We start from the raw sequence: 24,091 nt of genomic DNA on the forward strand, positions 1-24,091 counted from the left end.
TAATGCTTCACCGTGTTTATTGAAACCAGCAAATCCTGAGTCTAAGGAGTCTAGAAGCAAGCCATACAAGAGACTGGGTAAGGGATTCAGGCCCATATCAAAACTGGGCTGCTGTGCAGGACGGGAACAAGGAGGGTGACTTGGCTATTGTGGGATGGGTTCCACTAATGGTACAGGCAGATAGTTGAATACGTTTTGTCTTCTCTGCAGAGAGACACACAGAGAAATGCACCTCCACCATTTGCACATCCTCCCCCATTCCAGCCTCCTCACTCTCTTCGTCCCGGAGCACTGGCAAGGCTAATAGGCGTGCAGGAACACAGACGGACATCACGGACTGAACAGACCGCCCCAACTCCACGTTTTTAAGTGCACTGGTTGCCTCTGTCTCTCCTGCTACGAGCCCTCATCAGTTTAAAGGATTTTTGCAGTGGGATTAGAAATACTCTGGTAAAAAATAAGGAAAGGAAATGAAAGGGAAAAAAACTGAAAACAAGCAATATTTCGTCTCATTTCCTGTCGATAAAAAAACGAAATAAAAGCCACAAGGTGGTACTGCATCCAGCTTCTCCTTTTTCATTAGTCCAACAAAACAAGAGAAAAGGGAACATGGCTTCCTCGTGATTACTTCTGTGAGAAGAGTCTGCCCCAAACACTAGTTAAAAGCTGGCAGCAGGGGCCATGTACTGTACTGTTGATCAATCATCACTGTCTCACCAGCCCAGGAAAAATACTACTGTAGTTCTCGATTCCAGCCGTTTAAAAATTCATTCCCTGCTTCAAAAGTTGCTTGCAGCTACTGTGTTGGACTATTCCCAAGTTACACTCCAGCTCCGTGAAAGATCACACACCCTCATAAATTACTGCAGTTTTTTTTCTATCTCTTCTCTCTTTTTTTCTTTCTTTCCTTCTTTCTTTCTTTTCTTTTAAAGGAGACAGTCCACAGCCACACCCTGTCTTTTACTCCACCTCTCAGGTCTTCTCCGCCCTCTTTACGTCCTCCGGCCTCTGCGTTGCCATGACGGCGATGGAGCGGCGGTGCAGCGCGGCCACGGAGGCCTGGGCGGCGGCAGCGGTGGTCATGGGGTACGAGCGGTCCGTGTCCTGCGAGTCCTCGCTGTTCTGCGACTTGGTGCTGTCGTGCGCGTCGGGCCGCTGGCGCGAGGCCCGCATCTGCTCCTCCTTGAGCTCCAGGTAGGAGCGCGAGAAGGTGTGGAAGATGGAGGTGACGGGGAAGGCCATGAGCAGGATGCCGCTCAGGATGCTGGACAGCGCCACCACCTGGCCGGGGATGGAGCGCGGCACCATGTCGCCGTAGCCCACCGTGGTCATGGAGATGACGGCCCACCAGTAGCTGCCCGGGATGCTGGTGAACTCCTGCGCGGCGCCCAGCTCGCTCTCGGCCAGGAAGACGAGCGGCGAGAAGAGCGCCATGGCCACGCAGAGGAAGAGCAGCAGCAGGCCGAACTCGCGCGTGCACCGCCGCACCGTCAGGCCCAGCGTCTGCAGCCCGAGCGAGTGGCGCGCCAGCCGCATCACGTAGAAGATCCGCAGCGCACGCAGCACCCGGAGGACCAGGCCCACCTTCTCCAGGTAGTTGTTGCCCGAGCCGGCGGGCCGCTCGCCGTTCTGGCCCGCGGGCGACAGCGCGTCCACGATGAGCGTGACGTAGTAGGGCAGGATGGCCACCACGTCGATGACGTTGAGCGGCGTGCGCAGGAAGCCGCACTTGCTCTGCGTCTGGATGAAGCGCAGCAGGAACTCCAGCGAGAACCAGCCCACGCACACCGTCTCCAGCACGAAGATGTTGAAGCAGCGCTGCGAGCACTCGCCCTGAGGGGAAGAGACCAGAAGAGAAGACACAAAAAAGGAGAGAGAGAGAGAGAGAAAAAAAAGAGAGATCAGTAAGGAGAAAGAGAGAAGGACTGAAACAAAGGCACAGAAAAAAGAACGACAGACAGACAGATGCATACATGTAGATAGACAGAGTAGGAGGGGAGACAATAGAAGATAGAAGACAAAATAGAAGACAAAAAAGGAGGGAGAGAGAGAGAAAAGAGAGATCAGTAGGGAGAAAGAGAGAAGGACAGAAACAAAGGCCCAGAAAAAAGAACGACAGACAGACAGATACTGTACATACATGTAGATAGACAGAGTAGGAGGGGAGACAATAGAAGATAGAAGACAAAATAGAAGACAAAAAAAGGAGGGAGGGAGAGAGAGAGATCAACAGGGAGAAAGAGAGACAGAAACAAAGGGATGTAGGCACAGAAAAAAAACGACAGACAGATACACAGACAGACAGAGAGAAGAGAAAGAACGAGGGAAGACACACGATAAAAGAGTGGAACATCATAGAGACAGTGAGCTGAGAGATGAGAGAACTCCCTCAGGGTAAAATCTCTGGAACAGCAGTAACAGACATGATAGCTGTGGAATATTTTACACATCACACATACTGTACATTCCCTTAGTCCATGCAGCCATTACATCCCTCTCAGTGGCCACTGGTTAATGGGGGGCTTAGCATGTTCTGGTGCATTATTTTTGCTCTGCTAAAACTAAACTCTGTGGACTCATCTATTAATTTAACGGATTAGATGGTCTACAAAAAAAAAAAAGAAGCAGCATTCGAAATGAAATGATCCTCATGGGCCTTCCTTTTACTGCAGTGAAACTTAATGAAGATGTTTGAACAGCGTAACAGGAGAAGTTCCCTGATTCATTAATTCCACAAAAGGGCTAGACTAAAGCAAACGATCAGATTCTGCCTTCGGTCTCCACTGAAGAGCCTGGCTAATGAGCTGAAGCTAGAGGAGGACATTCTTTTTTTCTCCGAGCAATAAATGGGGAACACGGAAACGGCTGCTAATGTCTCATTTCAGTCATTAACGTAAACCGCACCCATTTACTGAGTTGCGCACTCTCTGAAAATGGACGGCATGAATATTTGATATGCGAGCGTGATGCTTGCAGGACTTTATTTTGTTGTTGCTGGAGGTCTCCAGAGGAAGACTGCTGGGTCGTTGATGTAACCATGGCGATGTGTCCAGTGTCAAGCTGTCGGAACTTGAGTCCACTTAGGCCTAAAAGGGTGCAAGCAGGAAGTTTGATTTGGGAGGAAAAGCAAACGCAGTAAACCACTGACCTCAGAATCCAATTCACTCTAAAGGAAGAAGCAGCAGTGCAGCGAGAGCCATGAGCCACTGATCTGGGATCTGAGTGTGTGAGCCACACAAAGCGCCAGTCCAAAACGGAAGGCAACTGCCTGCTGTCTCCGCTGCCTAGTAGTCTGGCAGCCAAATGCCATAATTTAGGTGAACCTGGTTTAGTTGGTTAAAATTGTAGTGTTTTTTTTTTTTGGGGGGGGGGGGGGGGGGGTTGCTGTTTCTTGTTGCCAAGGGGTAGCTCAATGAGATTAGAGAGAGTGCCCAGTGATATCCCTTGGGCAATTCTGGATCTTAAGCATTTCTTGTCCAATGTGTTGAATATAAGGCGAGAAAAGTCTCTCTCTCAAGCTCAGTGACACCTATGGGAGTTATAGGAGTTTGGTTTGTGATGATGTGGAATTCACGCTAAAGAAAGAAGGAATAGGCTAGAAAAGACCAGCCTGATCTGCCCGCCGTTTTTGGACTTGGCCCTGCAGCTCAGGCTGGAAACCTGCACATCTACCTCTCCTGCTTCCTGTCCACGTTTGCTGGGTCCAATCGCAAACTGGCTTATCCACCAGGCACACCCGAATCATCGGTCTGATTAGTTGAAGGACTATCCGAGCGTACAGAGTCATTTGAACTATGCCCATTGATCACGCCTCTTGTGCAGTAGAAACAAAGCGCAAGCCTCCCCAGACAATCTTAAAAGACTGAGCTCAGTATGACGATAGCCAGACTAGAAAGAAGCAGCAGTGCAGTGGACGCCATGAGCCTCTGATCTGGGATCTGAGTGTGTGAGCCACACAAAATCTCTCTCTCTCTCTCTCTCTCTCGCTCAGTGAAACCTATGGGAGTTAACCTATGGGAGTTATGGGGGTTAGGATTGGTGTGTGATGATGTGGACATTAGATGATGCACAGCTGGCAGCTGCATCTTAAATTCCATATCATGTTTTTTCCCCCACAATTGTAGCATACAGTATTTACAAACAGCAAGGGAATTGATTTACTCCTTTTACTGTGTGTGTGTGTGTGTGTGTGTGTGTGTGTGTGTGTGTGTGTGTGTGTGAGATATGCATGAACATCTTTTATGGGAGGCCATTAGCTCCATCCTGCAAAATGTCACTGTGCTACTGCTCTCTTTTGACAGGAGGCTGACAATTCAATTCATATTCTCTCTCTCATTCTTTTTTTCTCCTCTCTCTCTCCCCCCCCTCTCTCACTCTCTCTCTCCCTCTCTCTCTCTCTCCCCCTCCCCCCAATGTTGATCTTTCCCTGACTCTGCGTGTAAAAACACTGCGCATCAAATTAAAAACACGCAATTATCCGTCCTGCTGCGCCGGACACCTCCGACCCTCCTCCTCCTCCTCTCTCCCCGACGTGGGGCGGATGCGGGGCGGATGCGGGGCGGATGCGGGGCGGATGCGGGGTGGTGGCGGCGTTCGGAGCGAGCCACAGCAGACTGAGACAAGAGACCTTTGATCTCCGAGCGCTGCTTGAGTGGGCGTGATTCACACAAACGGATCAGCTCACCACCACCACCCCTGCTGAGCTAGCTTTTTTTCCTATGCGCACACACACACACACACACACACACACACTCACACACACACACACACGTGGAGAGAGACAGGCACAGAGGGAGATAAAGGGAGGATGAAAAACCTTCAGGGAGGGATGGAGAGGAGGAAAGGGAAAGAGAAAGAAGCGGTACAGTGAGGGAGAGAGGCTCAGGGTATCACCATTCAGTCATTTTATTCCACTTATTTACCCAAACTAGTCACTGGCTGCACTGTTTTACTGACTCTCTCTCAATCTCTGTCTCTCTATCTGTGTGTGTGTGTGTGTGTGTGTGTGTGTGTGTGTGTGTGTGTGTGTGTGTGTGTAAGGAGAGCGAGAGACATATTTTAGCATTGACTCCACATCCTAGTCCACACGCATTGTGCAGAAAATCAGACAGGACTGAAGTGAAAATAGAAAAGAGCCAGAGGCAAAATGTCATCCATGTGTCCTGTGGCTATTCTATTAGCATAATATATCCACTGATTAATATCTATTTGGCTTGATTTTGTGACACTTTTGTTGTGATGTTTGAAGGTGTGATTGACAGCACTGTGTACTGCGTTGGCCTCTGCAGAGTCGGAGATACTGGAATGATAAATATGTGCGCCTCATGCTTGCCCTAACATTGTTTTAATTACTGTCAGCTAACTGATGAGGAGAACAGAAAAAAACAATAAAGCGGTCTTCAGAATGTCATGGATTATTCCGGAATCTGACATCCGTATAATTAAATCACTGAACCATTCATCTGACATTATCCTAACTAACCATTAAAAACAACACAGACATAAATAAATAACAGTCTTAAATAAATAAATTCCAAAGTCAATAAATGCGCTTAGCCCCAAGCACTTGTTTGTGTTAGGAGAAGAAGAATAAATCTTGTGGGATATTTCAGATGCCACTTCTTTTACAAATGTACTGTAGTAGAACGGACGCTTGCTATATGAAGTCAGTGGCACGCCAGATCTGTAGATACTGTAGGAAATGTCAGGTGGCAAGAAAATGTATACTGATTAGTGAATTGACAGAGACAAACTGCCTTATCCAATATACCACGAACTTCTTAATAATTAATAGTCTGTAATAAGTGGATTGGCTAACTATGCCTGTACCATCATACTGATAGACCGGGAATGGAACCTGCATTACGATATGTTCTCAAACAGCACAGTGAGCTCGGTTATCCTACCTAGAGAGTGGATTGTGTATGGAATGAGATAGTCTTTTTGAGAAAGAGATAAAGATGCAGCCCCATTGTCTCTGCATCCCAGGTGCACCATCCCACCACTCCATCCGCGGTTTTATTCCACCCTCTGCCTCTGCCTCTGCCTCCCAGGCTCATTCAGGCTATTTTGGAGCAGTCTATGAAGGCAAGTGCCAGGCGGGATTGATCCATTTCAACCAAAACATGTGGGAGATTGAACCTCTTTTTCCACACACATCCTAAATCTCTTCAGCCCTGGAAAAAGTCGGATCCTTTCTGCTCCGTTACCCTCGTCTATTTCGTTGTGCCACCGATATTAGTTCAATCTTTCCCTTCAAAAAAAAAAAACGACTGAACAGTTTAAACCTCTGACTGAACCCAGCGGACCGTACATGGGCCAACCACAGAGGCCTGTATTGCACCGGGGGGAACCGTTTTGGGTTTTGTTTTGTTTTGTTCCTTCCGCTTGGCTGTTGTTCAGGTGAGTCTGTCTCGTCGTCTCGTCTCACAGCTCCGCTGGAGCGTTGATGGCTATCGATTCCTCTCCCCCTCCCCAACAGACGTTGCTGTCAAGTCCAAAACTCTTTTGCTCGGAGGAGGAGGAGGAGGTGCGGGGGAAATTTTCGCCACTCGTTCGACGCCCCTTATTAGCGGCCTGTCTGTCACTTCCTGGGTTGCCGGGGCCTATAGTCATTCTACAGGGGGGGGGGGCATTCACCGGGTGAGGTGAGAGTGGTGCACGGGGGAAATAGACTTTTGAAATGCTGGCGGGGGTGCTGTTAGGATACGCTTTTAGCGTTGTCAATGTTCGCTCTCCATTGTCCTCGCCGCATGCCACTGAGACACCAAAGAGCCAGAAATGATATTTCACAGCATGTCAGTAAACAAGGTCCCGGCAAAAAAAGGCTGCTCCGTAAATATGTTTGAGGGATATTCTCTGAGGACAATAAATGTGTTAGTATGTCTGTCTGTGTGTGTGTGTGTGTGTGTGTGTGTGTGTGTGTATCTGCTTGCACAAGACCTGAATTTTCCTCTCTCCACCCTCTCTGCAAGGTTGGGTGAACTGTGTATGTGGATAAAAAGAGAAACCCGTTCTCTCTCTTCCTCTCTGTGTCTCCGTCTGTACACACTTTTCTTCCGTGTGTTTTATCCATATGCATCGGATCCTCGCATTATTTCTTCTCCCCGTTTTCTCTCAACAGCTTTGACTTTGTAATTCTAAGCCTTCTACTCCCCCCCCCCCCCCCCCCCCTTGAACACACACACACACAGACACACAGACACACAAACACACACACACAGTTTCATACAAATGCTCAAGGACAAGAGCTTTGTGTCAAGAAGACCTTTTCCGTTTTTTCTTTGATGTGCTGTGTCACCGTCAACCGTCAATGCACAAACGTGTGTGTGTGTGTTTGTGTATGTAGGCAGGAGGTGTGTAGGCAGGAGATGTGTAATGTGCACTGAACTAATAAACTGTGTTCCCAGCGTTACCAATACCAATACAGCCGATGTAAATTTCTGATCACCTGTTCTATGCCTGGAGAGTATTTTCCATTCAAATGTGACTAAGTGTGAGTACAAGAACAGCAAACAAATCCCTCACTTGTACTGTGGCTTACAGCCCTGATATGGTGGGGAGGAGAACCAGAGCCTCTGATATCACTCCCCTTCACCTTCCCCTCACTGAAAAGCAAGTTGACTATCATCTGAAACTAGGAGGGATGACACATGGACAGCAAAGTGGGATTTGTCATGACACCTCAGTTTCTCATCACCCGAGGGAAGTACCAAGGAGAGTCAGAGAGCCTGAGTCAGAGAGATACAGTATGTGCTGCGGAACACCGCCGGCGCTGCTTCCAGCATGAATTGTAAGTTTTACTGCTCATGAATAGCAGGTTTTCTATGACCAGAATGATGATCCACTTGTTACAAAGCTCGTTAGAAAAAGCACTACAGAATGATACGGAGTGTCACAGACAGCTGCCTGTGATTTGATTAGTGCTCAGGATCTGGAGTAACATAATTACGTTAATCATGTTCATCAGTGCTTTGGGTCTCATTCACCCCAACAGGTACCTCGTGGACTGCTGTAAAAAAAAAAAAACACACACACACACACACACACACACACACACACTCAGAAACGGCACCTGAAGGACCTAAGATTTATGAGGACAAAATGTATTTAACTAAAAACAACTAAAAACAATGACATTTCCTCACTCTATAATTACTCTTTCCTGTCAAACCTCTTTCTTAGTTTTTTTTTAAAAATTAATTTCTTTCTCTTCTCACTTGCGACAGAGTTTGTCACAGGCCTTCACCTCCACTGTGTCCCACCTGTTAGTTAGATATTTCATGAGGAGCTGAGGTATATCTCATATTTTTTAAAAGAGACAGAGCTCATACATTTCAAGACATTTATAGAGAAAGGAGACGCCATTCTGAAACCCGAAATGCTAAAAATTGCATAAAGAGGAGCGCTGATTAATGTGCTCAGTTAGCCAGGGAGGCTGGTGGTGAGAGTGAGGAAGCAGGAAGGACCAGGAAGAGAAGGAGCACCAGTCTGTATACAGCCAAAACTGTATTATACATTCTTCAGTTCTCTCCGATGATCTAATTTATGCCTAAAAGACAGACAGGTACCGTCATTTCCGAACTATAAGCCGTGGTTTATACATCGATTTTGCTAAATTTCTTCAGCTATGAGGTTAATACACGGGGGCAGTTAATATGGTATCAATATGGTTGTGTTTTTTTTAACTTCCATAAAACATTGTCCTACGGTTTATACACAATGCGGCTAATACACAGGAAATTACTGTACTGTAGGTCTCACCTAGCGCAGTTACTCAGAATGTCACCCTCTAGACACCACCGGCCTGCATTCGCTACTCTAGCGTTGTCATTTGTTTGACTTTTCACAGCCACACAGCGAACGTGATGAAGACGCAGGTGCGCTCTGGTCAAAACTGAAGCCTCATCCATGAGATGGGGGTCACAGGGGTTGCGGCGGTCATTACTCTGCCTGCCCCTCTCATTTAAATCACAACGCCAGTGTGGTTGACCACATTTGGCCAATCACACAGAGTCGTTCATCCGCCTGACCCGCTCATGCTGAAAATGAACTAGTTGAGAACCGGCAAATTTACAATAGCAGCGAGGGCTATTCAGTGTCAGAACGATGTGGATGCTTTATTCATGAGTCAGAGAAAGCAAGCCCACTCTCTTCAGAAATGGTACTTTAATACCACCCAGCAATCACTGTTCAAATAGCTTCGACTCGATGGAGCCGCTCTTAGCTTCCCGCAAAAGGAAAATATACCATGACCAGAAAACACTTACGCACCATCCATATCATCTGAATGTACTTATAATCGATGTCAGACCAGTTGATTGCTGCGTTTCACTCTTGGGTCAGCATTTGCATGTCAAATGTCCAGTCAGTTCATTATGTAAAACTCGTTAAGAGGCCACCAGTGAGCTTCCAGTGACTGGGCGTCCTGTCAATCAGGCACACAATAACATACTACATCCTCACATGAACTGCACCGCAAAATGAAATTGTCCCTGCAGAGAGAGTCCAACCCAATCTAACCAGTCATTTATCCAGCCATGTATCTACTGTAGTGCCTGGCTCCACGTCAATGACTTCAAGCCGTGGTGACTAAAGTGATTTGAAATGATTTAGCGAGGAGAGGAGTAGGCTAATCACTCGCCATTACAGAAGCCCACTCAAGCTGTTGGTGCAGATGACGTACAAGGGAACAGCTGATGCAGCTAGCCAATACATCCAGCACACCACTGTCCTCTACAGTGGACCTATTGTATTTGTATCACTTTTGCATTGCATCTATTTCCAAAGTTAATCAAGAGGAAACCGTTACAGTCAAACACAGTATGGTGGTTTGATATGGTGGTATGATTTTCTTTTGGTGAGACATAGCCTACACTCCTCAATCAAGTTTTACAAGTCAAACCAACTCAAGTATCACAGTCAATGGACACATCAAAACCACCTGAAATCACCTCCAGGTTAGCACATGGCTGATAGACAGGAAATGATCTGGGGCTGAAATTATCAAATACATTCAAAGACAATATAGAGAATATCCTTTCTTGATATCGTATATGGCCGAACTCAAGCCTGAATTCAGGCACCACGCTTGAACTCTATCAGGCCTGTTACCATAATTTGCCTCCTCAGCATTTCCCCATGATGCGGTTATTAGCAACGAGATGTAGCGCTCTCCTCCTCTACTCCTGTAATTCTTTGTAAACATCAAATCTCCCTCTCGGGATGCTCGCTTAATACCCAATCATGCTGCCAATTAACTTAATTAGTTCTGAAATATAAACTTAATTAGTTATGTTCCTCCTTGTGCTTTTTTAGAATTACACAACTCTTCCAGCCTACTGTTTGGTTGTCCTCGTCCCAACTTATGTGTTGCCGCATTAACTCAAAATAAATGAGTTTATATTTTTGACATTTGTCAGTTTAAACATTTGATATGTTCTCTATGTAGTTTAATGTGGCCTTACAGGATATGCAAATCAGCACATTCCATTTTTATTTACATTTTACACAGCATCCTGACTCTTTTGTAAATGGGATTGTGAGTCAAATTACCTCACTTTAGAGGGGCGCTGTGGCGCAACAGGCTACAGTGCTTGTGCCATGTATGTGTCCGAGTGCCCATGGGGACTCAGGTTCGAATCCGACCTGCGGTCATTTCCCAATCCCACCCCATCTCTCTCTCCCACTTGCTTCCTGTCTCTCTCCACAGCCCATACAAGTAAAGGCAAAAAGCCCAAAAAATATACTTTAAAAAATACCCCACTTTACAGTGTGACTACACCAGCTCCTGCTGAGGGGCAGCAGGAATCTCTATCTCAACAGGGTGCATGGCCAACACCCCTGAATCAAATTAGCAGTCACTGAAAATGTTATTGAAACAGATAATCCTACATTAGCAAGAGGTTTATGTTCAATCCCCATCATTTTGAATTAAAGTACTGCATAATGCTTCCCAAGTCCACTGATTCCATCCCTTACTCCTGTAACTCCTTGCAACTGTCAACAGTCTTACTGTACATCTTCTCCCCTTGGTGACTCAAGGAGAGTTAAACAATACAATACAGCAGTCTGAACTGCATCTGTGTGTGTGTGTGTATGCATGTGTGTCCACATGTGTGTGTGTGTACATGTGTGTGAATGTGTGCGACGACAAACATATGTGCATTGCTTCACTGAGACAAGTCTGTAGCAACAGAAACAGTACACTTTGGCGACAGCCACCAAAGTAGGTCGACACGTCTCCTTGAGACCAGCATACCACAAAAAAATGGCATAATCTTAGGCGCAATGGTTGTAAAGTTCTTCTGCAGAAAGTAACTGATTTCCATGGCGGTCATAATAAGCGTCTCCAGATCCGAATAATAAAGAGGATTATTGATTGTAGGTCATTAGTTAAATTAGATTGCACTTCCCTATTTGTGTGATTTACTTAAATATCACCCCACATTTTATTAGCACTTCATTGCAGGTAGAGGTTTCACGGGGCTAATTTTGAGTACCTTGCTGAGAGCGTAAAGATCAGTGAAACTCCCATCGCTTTACCTCCTACTTCTGGCCTCCAGGCTTCTCTGGCATCTCTCACCACACACGCACAAACGCACACACACACACACACACACACACGCACGCACGCACGTACGCACATACGCACGCACGCACACACACACACACACACACACACACACACACATCTGCACCTTCATGACCCAGAGCCTGTGAGCGGTGCTGTGCCTCCCCAGAGGGCCTGTCTCTCTGGGCTGCAGGTTAATTGGAGATGAATGGCTCCGGCCCCGGAGAGCAGCACCTTCTCTTCCCTTCCCTTCCCTTCCCTTCCCTCGGCTGCACTCCAAAGAGCCTGACACTTTGAAGTTTTGGTGCTTCCTGCACACCACCTTCCCCACCACCACCACCAACACCACCACCACCACCCATCCTCTCTCTCCCTACTGCACCCTTCTACTCCTCCCCGCTCTAAGCAGCTCTTTGACTGTTAGATTTGCTGCCAGCCCTCTTCCTTGGCCCTCTCCAGGAGCTGACATGGGGGAGACAGGACTAAGGGGAGAGGAGTCAGAGCATAAGGCACAAAGGCCTGTGGTCCCGTGTGGACGAACAACGCCCCTCTACAGTAATTAAATGTCAACAAGACTGTTGCAGCATGTCAGACATGCTGATCATTAAGAGAGGTTGCATATTTAATGGACATTTATGGACATTTAGTAGCAATCTGGAGAATACGTTTGGCAGTTCAGCATATAATTTCTTCTATCGCGAATAAATTATGTGGTAGCCTTAGAAAAAGCTATGTCCCACAGTGTCATTGAAATCGTTTGTTAATTCCGTCATTCTTTGGGTAATGGCTGTGAAAATATTAAAAGTATTGCGGTGAAACGCGAGGCACCACAAATCAGTGTTTAGCACAGTAAGATTTATGGATTGTTGGACTTGGCCCCCTACAGCTGTTGGAACAGTGTGCCTTTTGAAAGCATACATAATGGGTTTCTGAAGTTATGCGCAGGAGCCGTTGTTTTTATATAATTTTTCCACATGCATTCATATTTTATGAGTTGCATATTTAACACTCTCACAGCAATAGAGTGTTTGGCACACGAGCAAAGAGTGGAGAGACACAAACAGAGAAGCAAGCAGAAAGCAAAATATAGTAAAATGAGCTGATGTGCAAGTCTGACACTGTGCGTGTGTGTGTGTGTGTGTGTGTGTGTGTGTGTGTGTGTGTGTGTGTGTGTGTGTGTGTGTGTGTGTGTGTGTGTGTGTGTGTGTGTGTGTGTGTGTGTGTGCGTGCGTGCGTGCGTGTGTGTGTGTGTGTGTGTGTGTGTGTGTGTGTGTGTGTGTGTGTGTGTGTGTGTGTGTGTGTGTGTATGTGTGCGTGTATGTATGTGTGTGTGGGTGAGTGTGTATTGAGCAACTCCTGTGTTTTAGTATTCATAGACCTGGCTATGAGTTGTCCCTTGGCTGAGGATGTCACTCCTGTCTAGAGCTCAGGCCAGCTGCAAAGAGAATCCCTCAGTCACTTTATCAGACACACACACACACACACACACACAGTGAAAAATACACAAGTGCGCATACACATAGAAACACAGGGAATATTAGATGAGAATATTTTGCCAAAGTGGATGCAGTTTAGACTCTGCTACGCTCAGACACCAACCTCATCAACATGCATAGAGAGCATACAGCATATGGAGTACATCAACTCCTATTCAGAATATAAAACACACACACACAGACACAGACACACACACACAAACACAAACACGCACATGTACACACACACTCACACTCACACTCACACATACACATACACATATTCACACACACACAAACACCACAAACACACACACGCACACAAGCATGCCAAAATGCCCGAAAGTTCTCCATTTGTTGTAAATATGCAAGAAGTTTGTCGCCGGTTTACTCACAACCACAGTGACGGTGAATATCTCAGTGATGCTAATCTGTGAGCCTGTGAATGGAACTGAGGCTGTTCACCTGCCCAGCACTGCACCCCTGGGAAACGGCACACCGCCCGACTGCGGATGCCTGTGGCTGCCTGTGGCTGTCCCTGCATACTCATACACTGTCACAACTCACGCTTGCTTTTGTTCTTTTGATAAACCAACACCACCACCACTATCCAAGATCCTCTAGAACAGTTTGACAGAACGGTTGATGGACCGTCCCTGCGACCACTTATCTTATTGCATTGTTCTCAGTAGCTTCACCATCATTCCCCCAAATTGTTCCGCTGGGCTCTCTTATTCACTGGATGCATATTCAGTCTGAACGCCACTAGTATGTAAATAACATTTATTCACTGTGTGTGTGTGTGAATCAATGTCATCTGATCATTCAGTCCGTCCCTCCGCCTACTGATTTATTCATTTAGTGGCTCATGCATTTTGTTTTTTTTTATCTCCTCTGAGTCACACACTGACATCCCCATTAATTCACTTTGTTAGTTGAGTGTTCACTTGATCTCTCTTCCCCATCTGCTCACCGGACCTCTCCATCCCTTCCTCCCTTCCTCCCTCCTTCCATCCCTCCTCCTCCATCCCTCTCTTCCTTCCTTCCATCCTTTCTTCCTCCATCCTTCCTTCCATCTCTCTCTCTCTCTTTCTCTCTCTCCCTCTCCCTCCCTCTCTCCCTCCCTCTCTCTCTCGTTCACTCACCCGCTCCTCCTCGGCCCTCATGTCGGGCATGGTGCTGACGCAGAGCGTGACGGCGGTGATGGCCACGAACACCACGGACAGGCAGGCGAAGATCTTCCCCGGCAGGCCCGAGTGCGGGTTCTCCACCATGTCCCTCAGCTTACGCATGCAGCAGGCCATGCGCGTCTCCTCCTGCGTCGCCGACCCGCTCCCACCTCCTCCTCCTCCTCCTCCTCCTCCTCCTCCCCTGCTGCTGCTCCCGCTGCCCCCACCTCCTCCACCTCCTCCTCCACCTCCTCCTCCGCCGCTGCCCGTGTGCGGCTCCTCGTCGCAGGACTGCGGGGAGGCGAGCTCGGCCTCCTCCTCGTCGCGGCGCAGCTGCTCGCGGTGCTCCTCCTGGCGGAGGCGCAGCTTGCGCAGGCAGCACCACTCCAGGCGCTGCTCCTCCACGCCCCAGTAGAGCAGCTCCTCGTGGAAGGAGAGCGCGCACATCTCGCGCAGGAGGCGCAGCTTGCCCGCCGCCAGGAAGGTGACGATGGCGCGGAAGGCGGCCGGCGAGCGGTCGAAGAAGAACTCGTTGCGGGCGACGTCGTAGTCGTCGCAGACGTCCAGCAGCTCCTCGGCGTTGCTGCAGCCGCGCAGCTTGCACAGGCGCGTCAGCGGGAACTCGTCCAGCGTGGACCACGGGATGCGGTAGCGGATGCCGCCCACGTTGATGATGGCCGGCGTGTCGTCGTCGGCGGTGGCCGGCGGAGAGACGGCGGCGGCGGCGGCGCTGGGGGCCAGGCTGTCCACCCGCGGGGGCAGCGAGGACTCGGGGTCGGGCCGGAGCAGCTGGACGCGCTTGTAGAAGACGCCCTTCCTGGCGCTAGCCTCCTGGGTGCCCTCCAGGGGGTTGAAGTGGAAGGTGGTGAACTGGCGCTCGGAGCTGCCAGCCAGGAGGGCCACTTCCTGGTACATCTCCGCAGCTTGGCTGGGCCGGGCGGGGGGGTTAGGGTCCCCGCCCTGTGAGGTGAAAGGTCAGGGGGAATGAGGACAGCTAGGTCACTCTTCCAGAAGCAGAGGTATTCCCTAGGAGAGAGGAAGAGGAGAGAGGAAGAGGAGGAGGATGAGCAAAGGATGACATTTACATTAAATTCAAAGCCAGCAAAAAGTAAATAAATAAACCAAAAATAGATAACTGAAACCAAATCAATGATGAAATAACCTACAAACATTGCACGATTGGAAGAGCAGGCAATTTCCTGCTGAATATGGTACATTATGAATTCAAAGCTTTTCAACACATTTCTCATGTCCATCTGAAGAAATACTGAAGAGCTGAATTTTAATGTTATTTATTCAGAGCAAAAATGAATCAAAATCACATAACAGAGACACAGTGGGCGTTACTGCTGAGCAATGATCTCACCTCTTTCTGAGCCAACAGTGAATGTCAGTTTGTGACGACATTATGATGTTTGTCACATCTGTGCATGCAGAATTCAAGGAACACGAGGATCTCTAAAGTGCTGATACCTAAAGGCCTAGGCCCACATTTTGATTTTCCTTTGTCAAAGTAAGTTGTCAGGGGTCTTCGTCAAACCATTGTTAGCATTCATCTAAAGGCACAGAAAAAATCCAAGAAAAGGCACAGCCTAATCCGCAATAGGGGGAGAACGAAAAAGTAATTAATTTGTTTTTTCATGCCGAACCCACCACTGCATCTCTAAATGAGACACTTTGCTTTAAAACGATTGCTTCATACGGTCCACTAATCCAAAATAAATACCGAGTAGTTTAAATGGTGAGCGCAGTGGAAGCTCATTTGTAGGAGGATCATGGGGTGAGGCGCCTACATCCTGGAGGGAACAGAGGAGAGTGGATGCTCATCACTCTGAGGCCACCGGGCTCAATTTGGGCAAACAAATATGGCGGCCAAGCTGTTGCATTCACAGTGCATATGAACTCTGTACAGCTCTTTACATTTGCTGGAACATTATTCAGGGCTCTTTAAACTCATCAGTGTGTGTCTTGGAGTGGAAACACTTAAGGAGCACTGCACATTTTTATGACCCTTTCTAAAATTTATGCTACACTGTTTTATTGCTGTTTTGTTGACTACAATACATTAACTTCCAGACTTGCAAGGGGGCAGCACAAGTGAATATATTCTAATTTCCTTATAGTTTCTCTCTTTATCGTATTGTTGCTTATATCTCGGTTTGCTGCCAACCCACACAACAGCTGTACACAACAGCTTGCCTTATGGATTCACCTCAACAGCAAATACCCATTAGAGTATTCACGAACGACCTTACAGCGACCTCCATACCATATCACTTGAAGGCTGCTGGTGGAGATGCATCTGCCTCAGCTAGGTGACCTGGAGGATGGCGGATCCTCCAGCTCAAAAGGCCTGAGGTCAAAAAAACTGAGATACTGTACCCGATGATCTCAGGAACACCACTGACAAGGTGTGCAGAGGCATCAGTGGCTGTATGTAAACAAGGTACCGCACACTCCGAGTTTTTAGAAAGACTATTTATTGCGGTAACGTTTCGGCCAACGGCCTTCTTCAGATCGCATGGTTATGCGATCTGAAGAAGGCCGTTGGCCGAAACGTTACCGCAATAAATAGTCTTTCTAAAAACTCGGAGTGTGCGGCATCTCTCTCTCCTTACTACGTCTATTAGTTGCCTGCACCTCATTTTTTGGTGTGCGTTTACACTTTTTTTCACATGCTGTATGTAAACAAGCCTGAAATGTAGTGCTGTAAAAAATTGGTTCACTCGGATAAATTTATATACAGGTCGGTATGGTAACTCAACCACTTCATTTCTAGAGAGCACCATTTTTCAGAGAGTGAGAGTCTAGTCTCAGCACTACAGTCACATCTGAAGCCATTTTAAAAATACATGTCAGTGCCCATTGTGAACTGGAATCAAAAGACATTCAAAAATGATCTAAAATGCCACGATCTGGCTCTCCCTGCATGCCGATAAATGATTCATTTACAGCACTATCGAGATCACACAGCAAACTCAATGAGCTTGTATGAAGGCAGCACAGACAGGTCTCTGTGGAACAAAGAGTGCTCTCCATCACCGAAGAACCCCTCGTGACTTTAGTTGCTCTTGAGGGAGACATTGTGATGATGGGACATAAACAGCTCTGCGATGCGGGGGGAAAGGGATACGCATCAGACACACACTTCCTCATGCCGATGCTGATGAAAAGAAATCATATGATGCAATCAGTCCCGAGGGATCAATTTGAAACATTTCAAATGCATTTTAAAGTAAGCTAAATGTCTATTTAGGCATGTCATTAAAAGTCTGAGAGAATATTGATGACTTCACTGTGTTTCTTTTTTTTGATCTGTCCTTGTCCAACATGTCAGACCAACTTTTTCCCTTTTTTCATAAAATATTGATCGATAGTGATTCAGAATCCATTACGGGGAAGCAACTGGTGAGAAGCTTGCGCTAACAGTCATCATCAGCAGTTAGGGAGCCGGCCGGCGGTAGAGCCAAAAAGCCAGCGCTAATGGCAACAGATTACAGAGCAACAGGAACGAGAGCCAAAACCCTCGCATGTGGGAACATCATTTTGCCTTGAGTGCAATTTACTGCTGGGACACAGCAGCCAGAGAGAGAGGAAGAGACAGAGAGAGAGAGAGAGAGAGAGAGGGAAGGAGGGAGGGAGAGATCAGACAGTCAAACAAATTATACATGTTCCATTTGATGTATTGCCCATTGCAGAGGAGATGGAGTCAAAAAATTCTTTGTCTCCAAGACCTTAAGGCCTTTTTTGAAGTTAGACCCGAACCTTGCTCTGGGTCGACTGATTGGTGTAGTTTGATTTCACTCTTTCAGCTGAGCCGGCTAATACAGTGGAGAGATGTGTTCATTCTCTTTCTGTTTTGGTTTCAGAATTGCATCATTATCCGTGCATAAATAGAGACTTGCAAAATCATTTGGGTTATTATATTAACCAATATAAAAATATGGCTGTGTGTTTACAGCAGAAAACAACTCTGTAAATGGTACAGGGAATTTTGTATTTTTGCTGTTGTTGTTGTTGTTGTGGCCAAAATAAGTAAATCCACCCAAATTATGTTCATACCAACAAATTACAGGCTAATATTTACAGTGATCATAATCACAGTGCTACTCTCTGCTTTTGTTGTTTTTTTTGTTGTTGTTTTTAACAAAAGCTAACATTATAACAGATTTCACCACACATGCACTGAAGCTCAAATATGTGGAAAGTAAGAACATTCTCCTCTTACTAAAAGTGAGCCCATGAAGGAAAAACGAAACTTAAGCTGAAGTCTAGTGTAACTACAATCTACAAACAGCATCTAAACAGGTTCTTTTTCAAACCACCTGCACCACCACACACTATCTAACCTGACACCAAGCATCGGAATCACAGCACGAAGATGGGAACAGCAACGCAGACAAAACAGCAAAACAGAGACTGCAGTATCAGCCTCACTCGCTGTGAGGTCTGTCTTGCTTCCTGACTGTCTCTTGAGGGACTCTACCCAAGTCCATGGGCCTCAGAGCTCATCTTATCACCGCCTCTGAGACACACAGCTTATCCGACTAAGCCCTTCACCCGAGAGGGACACAGAAGTGAGACCAATCACTGAATAAAATGGCACTAAGAGATCCCTAAGGCTTCCTAAGGCTGTTATCAGTAGATGCAATTGGCCCATTGATATAAAGCAATAGCTGACTGGACACCACAGTTCTTTGAGAGCGTTCTTTTCTTATAGGCATTAATGCACAGTGTATATTGTTTTAACACATGGGGTGGGGTGGGGTGGATATAGTAATGAATGCTACATAGGATCACACCAAAGAGCAGAATGGATAATGAGAGGCTTTGGAATGGCAGAAATGAGATCAGGATGACGCTGATGCTGCACAATGCAGTTCCACAGGGACATGCGCCGCGCCGCGCCACGCACACACACACACACACACACACAAACACACACACTCCCTCTGCTGTCCATCCATTGTGCTACAACAGCATGTGCAATTTTGCAATGACAGAATTGTGAGACCAAGGCATGTGTTGATCGTGTGACATGGATCTGTTTCCCAACCTGCTCGTCAAGTATCCCTTCACTGTAGTCCTATTAAAATGCAGACAAGAGAAGCTTACCAGCACTGGTAATGACAGTATGATAATATCCAAGACCCAACCAACAATTTACTGCATTTCCCTATAAACCTAAGTTATTATAGCCTACAAGCTAACTGGAAACCAGCAGGCTCAAAGATACACCACCACCTGCATAGCATCCCCATTCAGGTGAACTATGGTTGTATTGAGTAGGCCTATGTGATGGTTACAGAACCAAAGCACACACACATATGTGAACGACCCCCCAGTGTACACATCTACCTAGGAATGACATTGATTAATGGCACCAATTGGTCCTGGACTCCAATGCTAATACAATGATGATGAGAGACAGATGCTACAGTATGTTGCTGCAAGAGTGAGCAGTAGGTTGTTCTGTAAATACTTACATAGGTGATGCATACATACAACAATGTAATCTAAACAGATGTCCTGAACTGGCTGAAAAGCTTATTCAAGATTACTGAAACTGGCATAAGAGAGCAGCCTAATAAAAGATCACGGCAGTTTTTAAAAGTCACACAGGGCTATTAGGCTTTTATATGACTTAAAGAGGAAGTTTACAAGCATTACTAACAAACCATGCCAAAGATGCACAACGGAACTACCGTGTAAAGTCATTCAATTTGTCCGGATTTTACTCAAGGTCCAGAAGGTTCTAAGCGTTTTATGCATCACAGCCTCTTAATGGAATCCCACTCTCAGCTTTGCATTGTGACCTCCTTTTAGAAAAACAACTTTAAATCACGCTTCAAAACTTTCACACTTCCAAGTGCCAGGGCAATTTAACAAACTTTAATTCCTGAATTAATGCTCTGATTATGATGGAAAGGTCTGCAGGTAATGAAACCGGAAGGCAGCCTCGCGAAAGTGAATGGAGGCTCACGTCTGCTTAAATTGGCTTCCTCCAGACTCGTACTTTTCCAGGCATAATCATCAACTATTAGGCATGTCGTTCAGAAAGAAATTACCTCAACTAACCACAGGAGCCATAAACACCAGAGCCTACTTCTGTGCTAAAAAAAGACACATGCTGGAGTTTGGAGATGTGCCCTCGGTTCCAAACCTCCTTTTATTAAGGTACTAATGTGAGGCCACTAACACTGACACTGCTGCTGAGATAGGGTGGCCAGACGTCCCAGGTTTCAGTCCCTGTTTTTGGTTGCCTGACCCCGGGAAAATACAGAAAAACTACCTACTGTATACTGTATGTCCCCGTTTTTTAAAGATAAAACTTGTATGTATTTCAGTCAGATTGATAGTCAAACTGAAAATGTCCCCTTTTTCCCCCCACATATTTGGGATTATGTCCCCGGTTTTGGTCTCGGACATCTGGTCACCTTATGCTGAGACTCCATGGGGGCACCTGAACACCAAGAACACCAAAAGTGTTGAGTTCTCGGATGCAGCTGGGAGCCCCAGGATGAAGACTGAGCATTCCTGACACACAGTAAAATATCATCTGTTGCAAACTTCATATGCACAGAAGTGTTATATAATGAAACAGATGGCTGTGTCACCACCATTTCCCCCATGATTATTGCTGAATCATGATCGTCTCATTCATTCATGAGAGTCCCTGGATTCATTAGAGTCTGGAAGCATGCAGCACAATCAGATTTGATTGAGATTAGGGGTGTGTCATCAATCCGAACGATATGAAAAGTGACTGCTCATCATAGAGTGAGTCAAAACAAAGAAATGTAAATGAATTTACTGAACTAATCTGAGATCACTCTGACCATTCTTTGCATTGGAAGGCCTAAAAGACTCCTTCTTCTTCTCCTTGCTTCTTCACTTTACTCATTGGTACCACAGGTCTCCTCTGAGTCCATGACAGCAGTGTTCATTGTTACAACTCGATATCCAATGAAGATCTTTCCTATTATCATCACCACTACTCCCTACCAGCAGGTGCCATGCCAGACAATAATCCCCAGCAATTTGGGATTAATAACGAGAGAGATGCTAGAAAATAACAGCAATAGTAGCTCTGCACAATTAGTGTTTTGACTACTCCAGAAAACAAAGCTCATTAGTAGACGCTACAAACAGTTCACTAAGGGGGTCAGGGATTATTTGAGCCAGGCTGGGAAATGCTCTGGAAGAAAGGGCAAAGGGCACGGTAAAGATGGATGGAAATGAAATCCTCTCCAGAGCGTCATGCCATGGGAGAATAAAAACAAGGTGACATCTGTGGCCACCTTGGCTATGCGGTGTCCACCAAACAGCTCCAGTGACCTTTCTGTGTGCCTGTGATGGCAGACGTCTAATGACTTAGGTGATGCTGTGGTGACTCAGCAGATTGACTTTTCATGACACGGCGGGAAGATGTGTCTTGCTGCTGACACATCAGAGCCTTGTTTGACATTTTGGTGTTTTGAAAACTGCTTTATCAAACCCTGTATGACTTGCGTATGGCTGTGCAACGTTTCTGGTCTTTTTTTTTTTTTTTTCAAGCAAAGTAATTGCAGATTGATCAACTGAATAATTTCCCCTGCAAAATCATCCAGAAATCAGAATAGTGCTGCTGAATATGCTTAGTGCATATATTTTTTGATCTCATAAAACTAGAATATTTTAACATGCATGCGGATTGTCAGGGGATAAATAAGCAGAGATACGTGTTTATGAATGAATGTTCCCAGGGTGCAGTGCGTTCAGGACTGTGTGATTGAAAAGGTGCTATGTTTACAAATATGACCGAGTGTTCCTACAGTAAGTGTCAGCTGTGGTGATTATGAGCGTGTCGTCTTGGGGAATGTTATTTCCTTTCTTGCCAGTTATAGTCAGGTGGTAAGTCTAGGATCGGCAAAACTAGTTGTAAGTTAGAGCTACGAGAGGAGATGTTCTCTGAAGAGCTGGGTCTTCAGAAGTGGCATACCTGATGTATGGGTATGTGTTACCAACAGGGGGGTACCCTGTTATGTGCCCACCCATAATGCAGTCTATCAGGAAGTGTCAGTGCGTGTATTGGATGCTTGTGCACAATAAACTGCTCACCAAATCTGAGACATACTTGAGTCGGTGTTCTTCATGAATGTTAATATACTGTACCAAGTCGGTGAGGACCCGAGGAGAAAGCTTGCTCTCTCTCTCTCAAACTTATCTTGCATTTCAGAAATAACTCAAGCGCACAAAGCTGAAGGTAATAGATGGAAAAATGAGCAGGTGATGAAGGGACTTTAAAACTTGATTTAATGGTTCAACATGCAAAAGGACTGGGGCTCAGTCAAGAGTAACACTACACAAGGCATAATTACAATTCAGGCAATCCATGAATCAGTAAAGAGGTACAATGACGGGTAGACTACATCAGGTTGAGGGCCTGAAGGTATAAACTGTAATTTTGTTAACATGGACACACTGACACAAAGGGTCAGAAGAGCAATAATCTGCCAAACATAATCAAAGACATATGCTGCAATTCATCCACAAATGATTGCCTAGAGATTGTTTGGTTCACTGCAATGGCTGGTGAGGGATGTTCGGGTAGCTAATTTCCCAGGGTACAGATGATTGTATCTCTGGCCAGACTACAAATAGCCTCCAACTCATGTACTGTGTATTGGCTACTGCTGTAGACTGGCCCTAAGGGGGTTACACTTCTAGGTGTTGCTTCAACTCTGAGATGGTCTGGATTTTCCTCTATTAAGTACAATGCTCAATAACTTATGCACAATTTGCCACCAGGCCAAGCCTATTTACCAGCACGTGTACATTGCATTTCATTTCTAACAGACTAAACACAAACAGTGCGTACATTTTGCATCACCATGTCCTCAACGCACTTGAAATAACAACCCAGCAGGTTATACCGTTAGGACCTTCTCTGTTTTGAACCAAAACCAATGCATTTCTCCCCACAATACATTTGCATTTTTTCTAGGACCACATCTGAAGACTGCATAAAGAAGGTCGCGTGGGAAGACACACAAGTTGTTGTTATCTGACGCGAAACAATCTTTTGCAGAACTGTGAATATCTTTCATCTTTCTTGGTTAACATGTCTGCGCAACATGCCGCTGATCAAAATGTTGAACTTCGAAAACACAGAAATTAGCTCTAGATAATCAGCTACTCTTACCAATGGGAAATGTTAGTCTGATTTTATTTCGCAGTTATAATGTGCACAATATAGGATAGTATAGCCAAATAGTATGTTGAGAGAAAAGACTGCCGGTAGAGTAAATATGCTTGCCTTGCAAAAAGGTTGCTGAACTATACAAATGAACGCAAAACATTCTTATTTCATGTCACCACGGTATTGATTTTGATCAAATATAGCCACAATAGCCTATATTATGAGCAACTCAAGAACGCAGTGATGGTCTTTCACTTAAATTTTTGAAGAGGCGAACCGCCTCACAACAAACAGAAAATTGTGGTATTCTCAAACTTAAGGTGAATATTCATAGCCTACCAAATCTGCAACTCACCCGCTGTGTCTGGCGTAAACCCATTGAAAAGAAACTTCTTTACATGTCGATGCTCAACATGCAAAAAATGAAAAAGAGAACAGAGACGACTCCATCGATCCTACATATCGTTCACGAATCCTCATCACCCCAATCAGGTGAGCATAGTCTGTCTTTACTCCGCAGGTTTCTTCCATACAGACGCAGACAGAGGCGAAGGAGGGAGAGCAAGTTTCACGCCTTCCTCAAGTTACGGTTTTTGACCACAGTCGTCGTGAGCCGGCTGTCAAACGTTTAAAGGGAGGAAATAGGCTACATACAAATCAGCATAACATCCCACCAGGAAAGAGTGATAGAAAC

The 24,091-nt window shown here is 46.0% G+C and overlaps 1 protein-coding gene across 1 annotated transcript; it reads right to left on the bottom strand.

Annotated features, from left to right (window-relative positions):
- Positions 1 to 24,091, bottom strand: kcng2 (potassium voltage-gated channel, subfamily G, member 2). The gene is made up of 4 exons (XM_062529125.1): positions 23,753 to 24,091; positions 14,509 to 15,242; positions 14,193 to 14,379; positions 1 to 1,833 (listed from the first exon to the last, which is right to left on the bottom strand). The coding sequence occupies exons 2-4, from the start codon at positions 15,129 to 15,131 to the stop codon at positions 973 to 975; spliced, it is 1,671 nt and encodes a 556-aa protein (XP_062385109.1). The 5' UTR covers positions 15,132 to 15,242; positions 23,753 to 24,091; the 3' UTR covers positions 1 to 972.

Source organism: Sardina pilchardus, chromosome 24, assembly GCF_963854185.1.
Source record: "Sardina pilchardus chromosome 24, fSarPil1.1, whole genome shotgun sequence".
NCBI lineage: Eukaryota > Metazoa > Chordata > Actinopteri > Clupeiformes > Clupeidae > Sardina > Sardina pilchardus.

Excerpts from the sequence above, each read along its gene's own strand:
- kcng2 (XM_062529125.1), bottom strand. The coding sequence starts at position 15,131 with ATGTACCAGGAAGTGGCCCTCCTGGCTGGCAGCTCCGAGCGCCAGTTC. Across the intron at positions 14,380-14,508 it reads GCCGAGCTCGCCTCCCCGCA|CGGGTCGGCGACGCAGGAGG; the intron begins GTCCTGCGACGA and ends AGGAGGTGGGAG. Across the intron at positions 1,834-14,192 it reads TGAGGGCCGAGGAGGAGCGG|GGCGAGTGCTCGCAGCGCTG; the intron begins GTGAGTGAACGA and ends TCTTCCCCTCAG.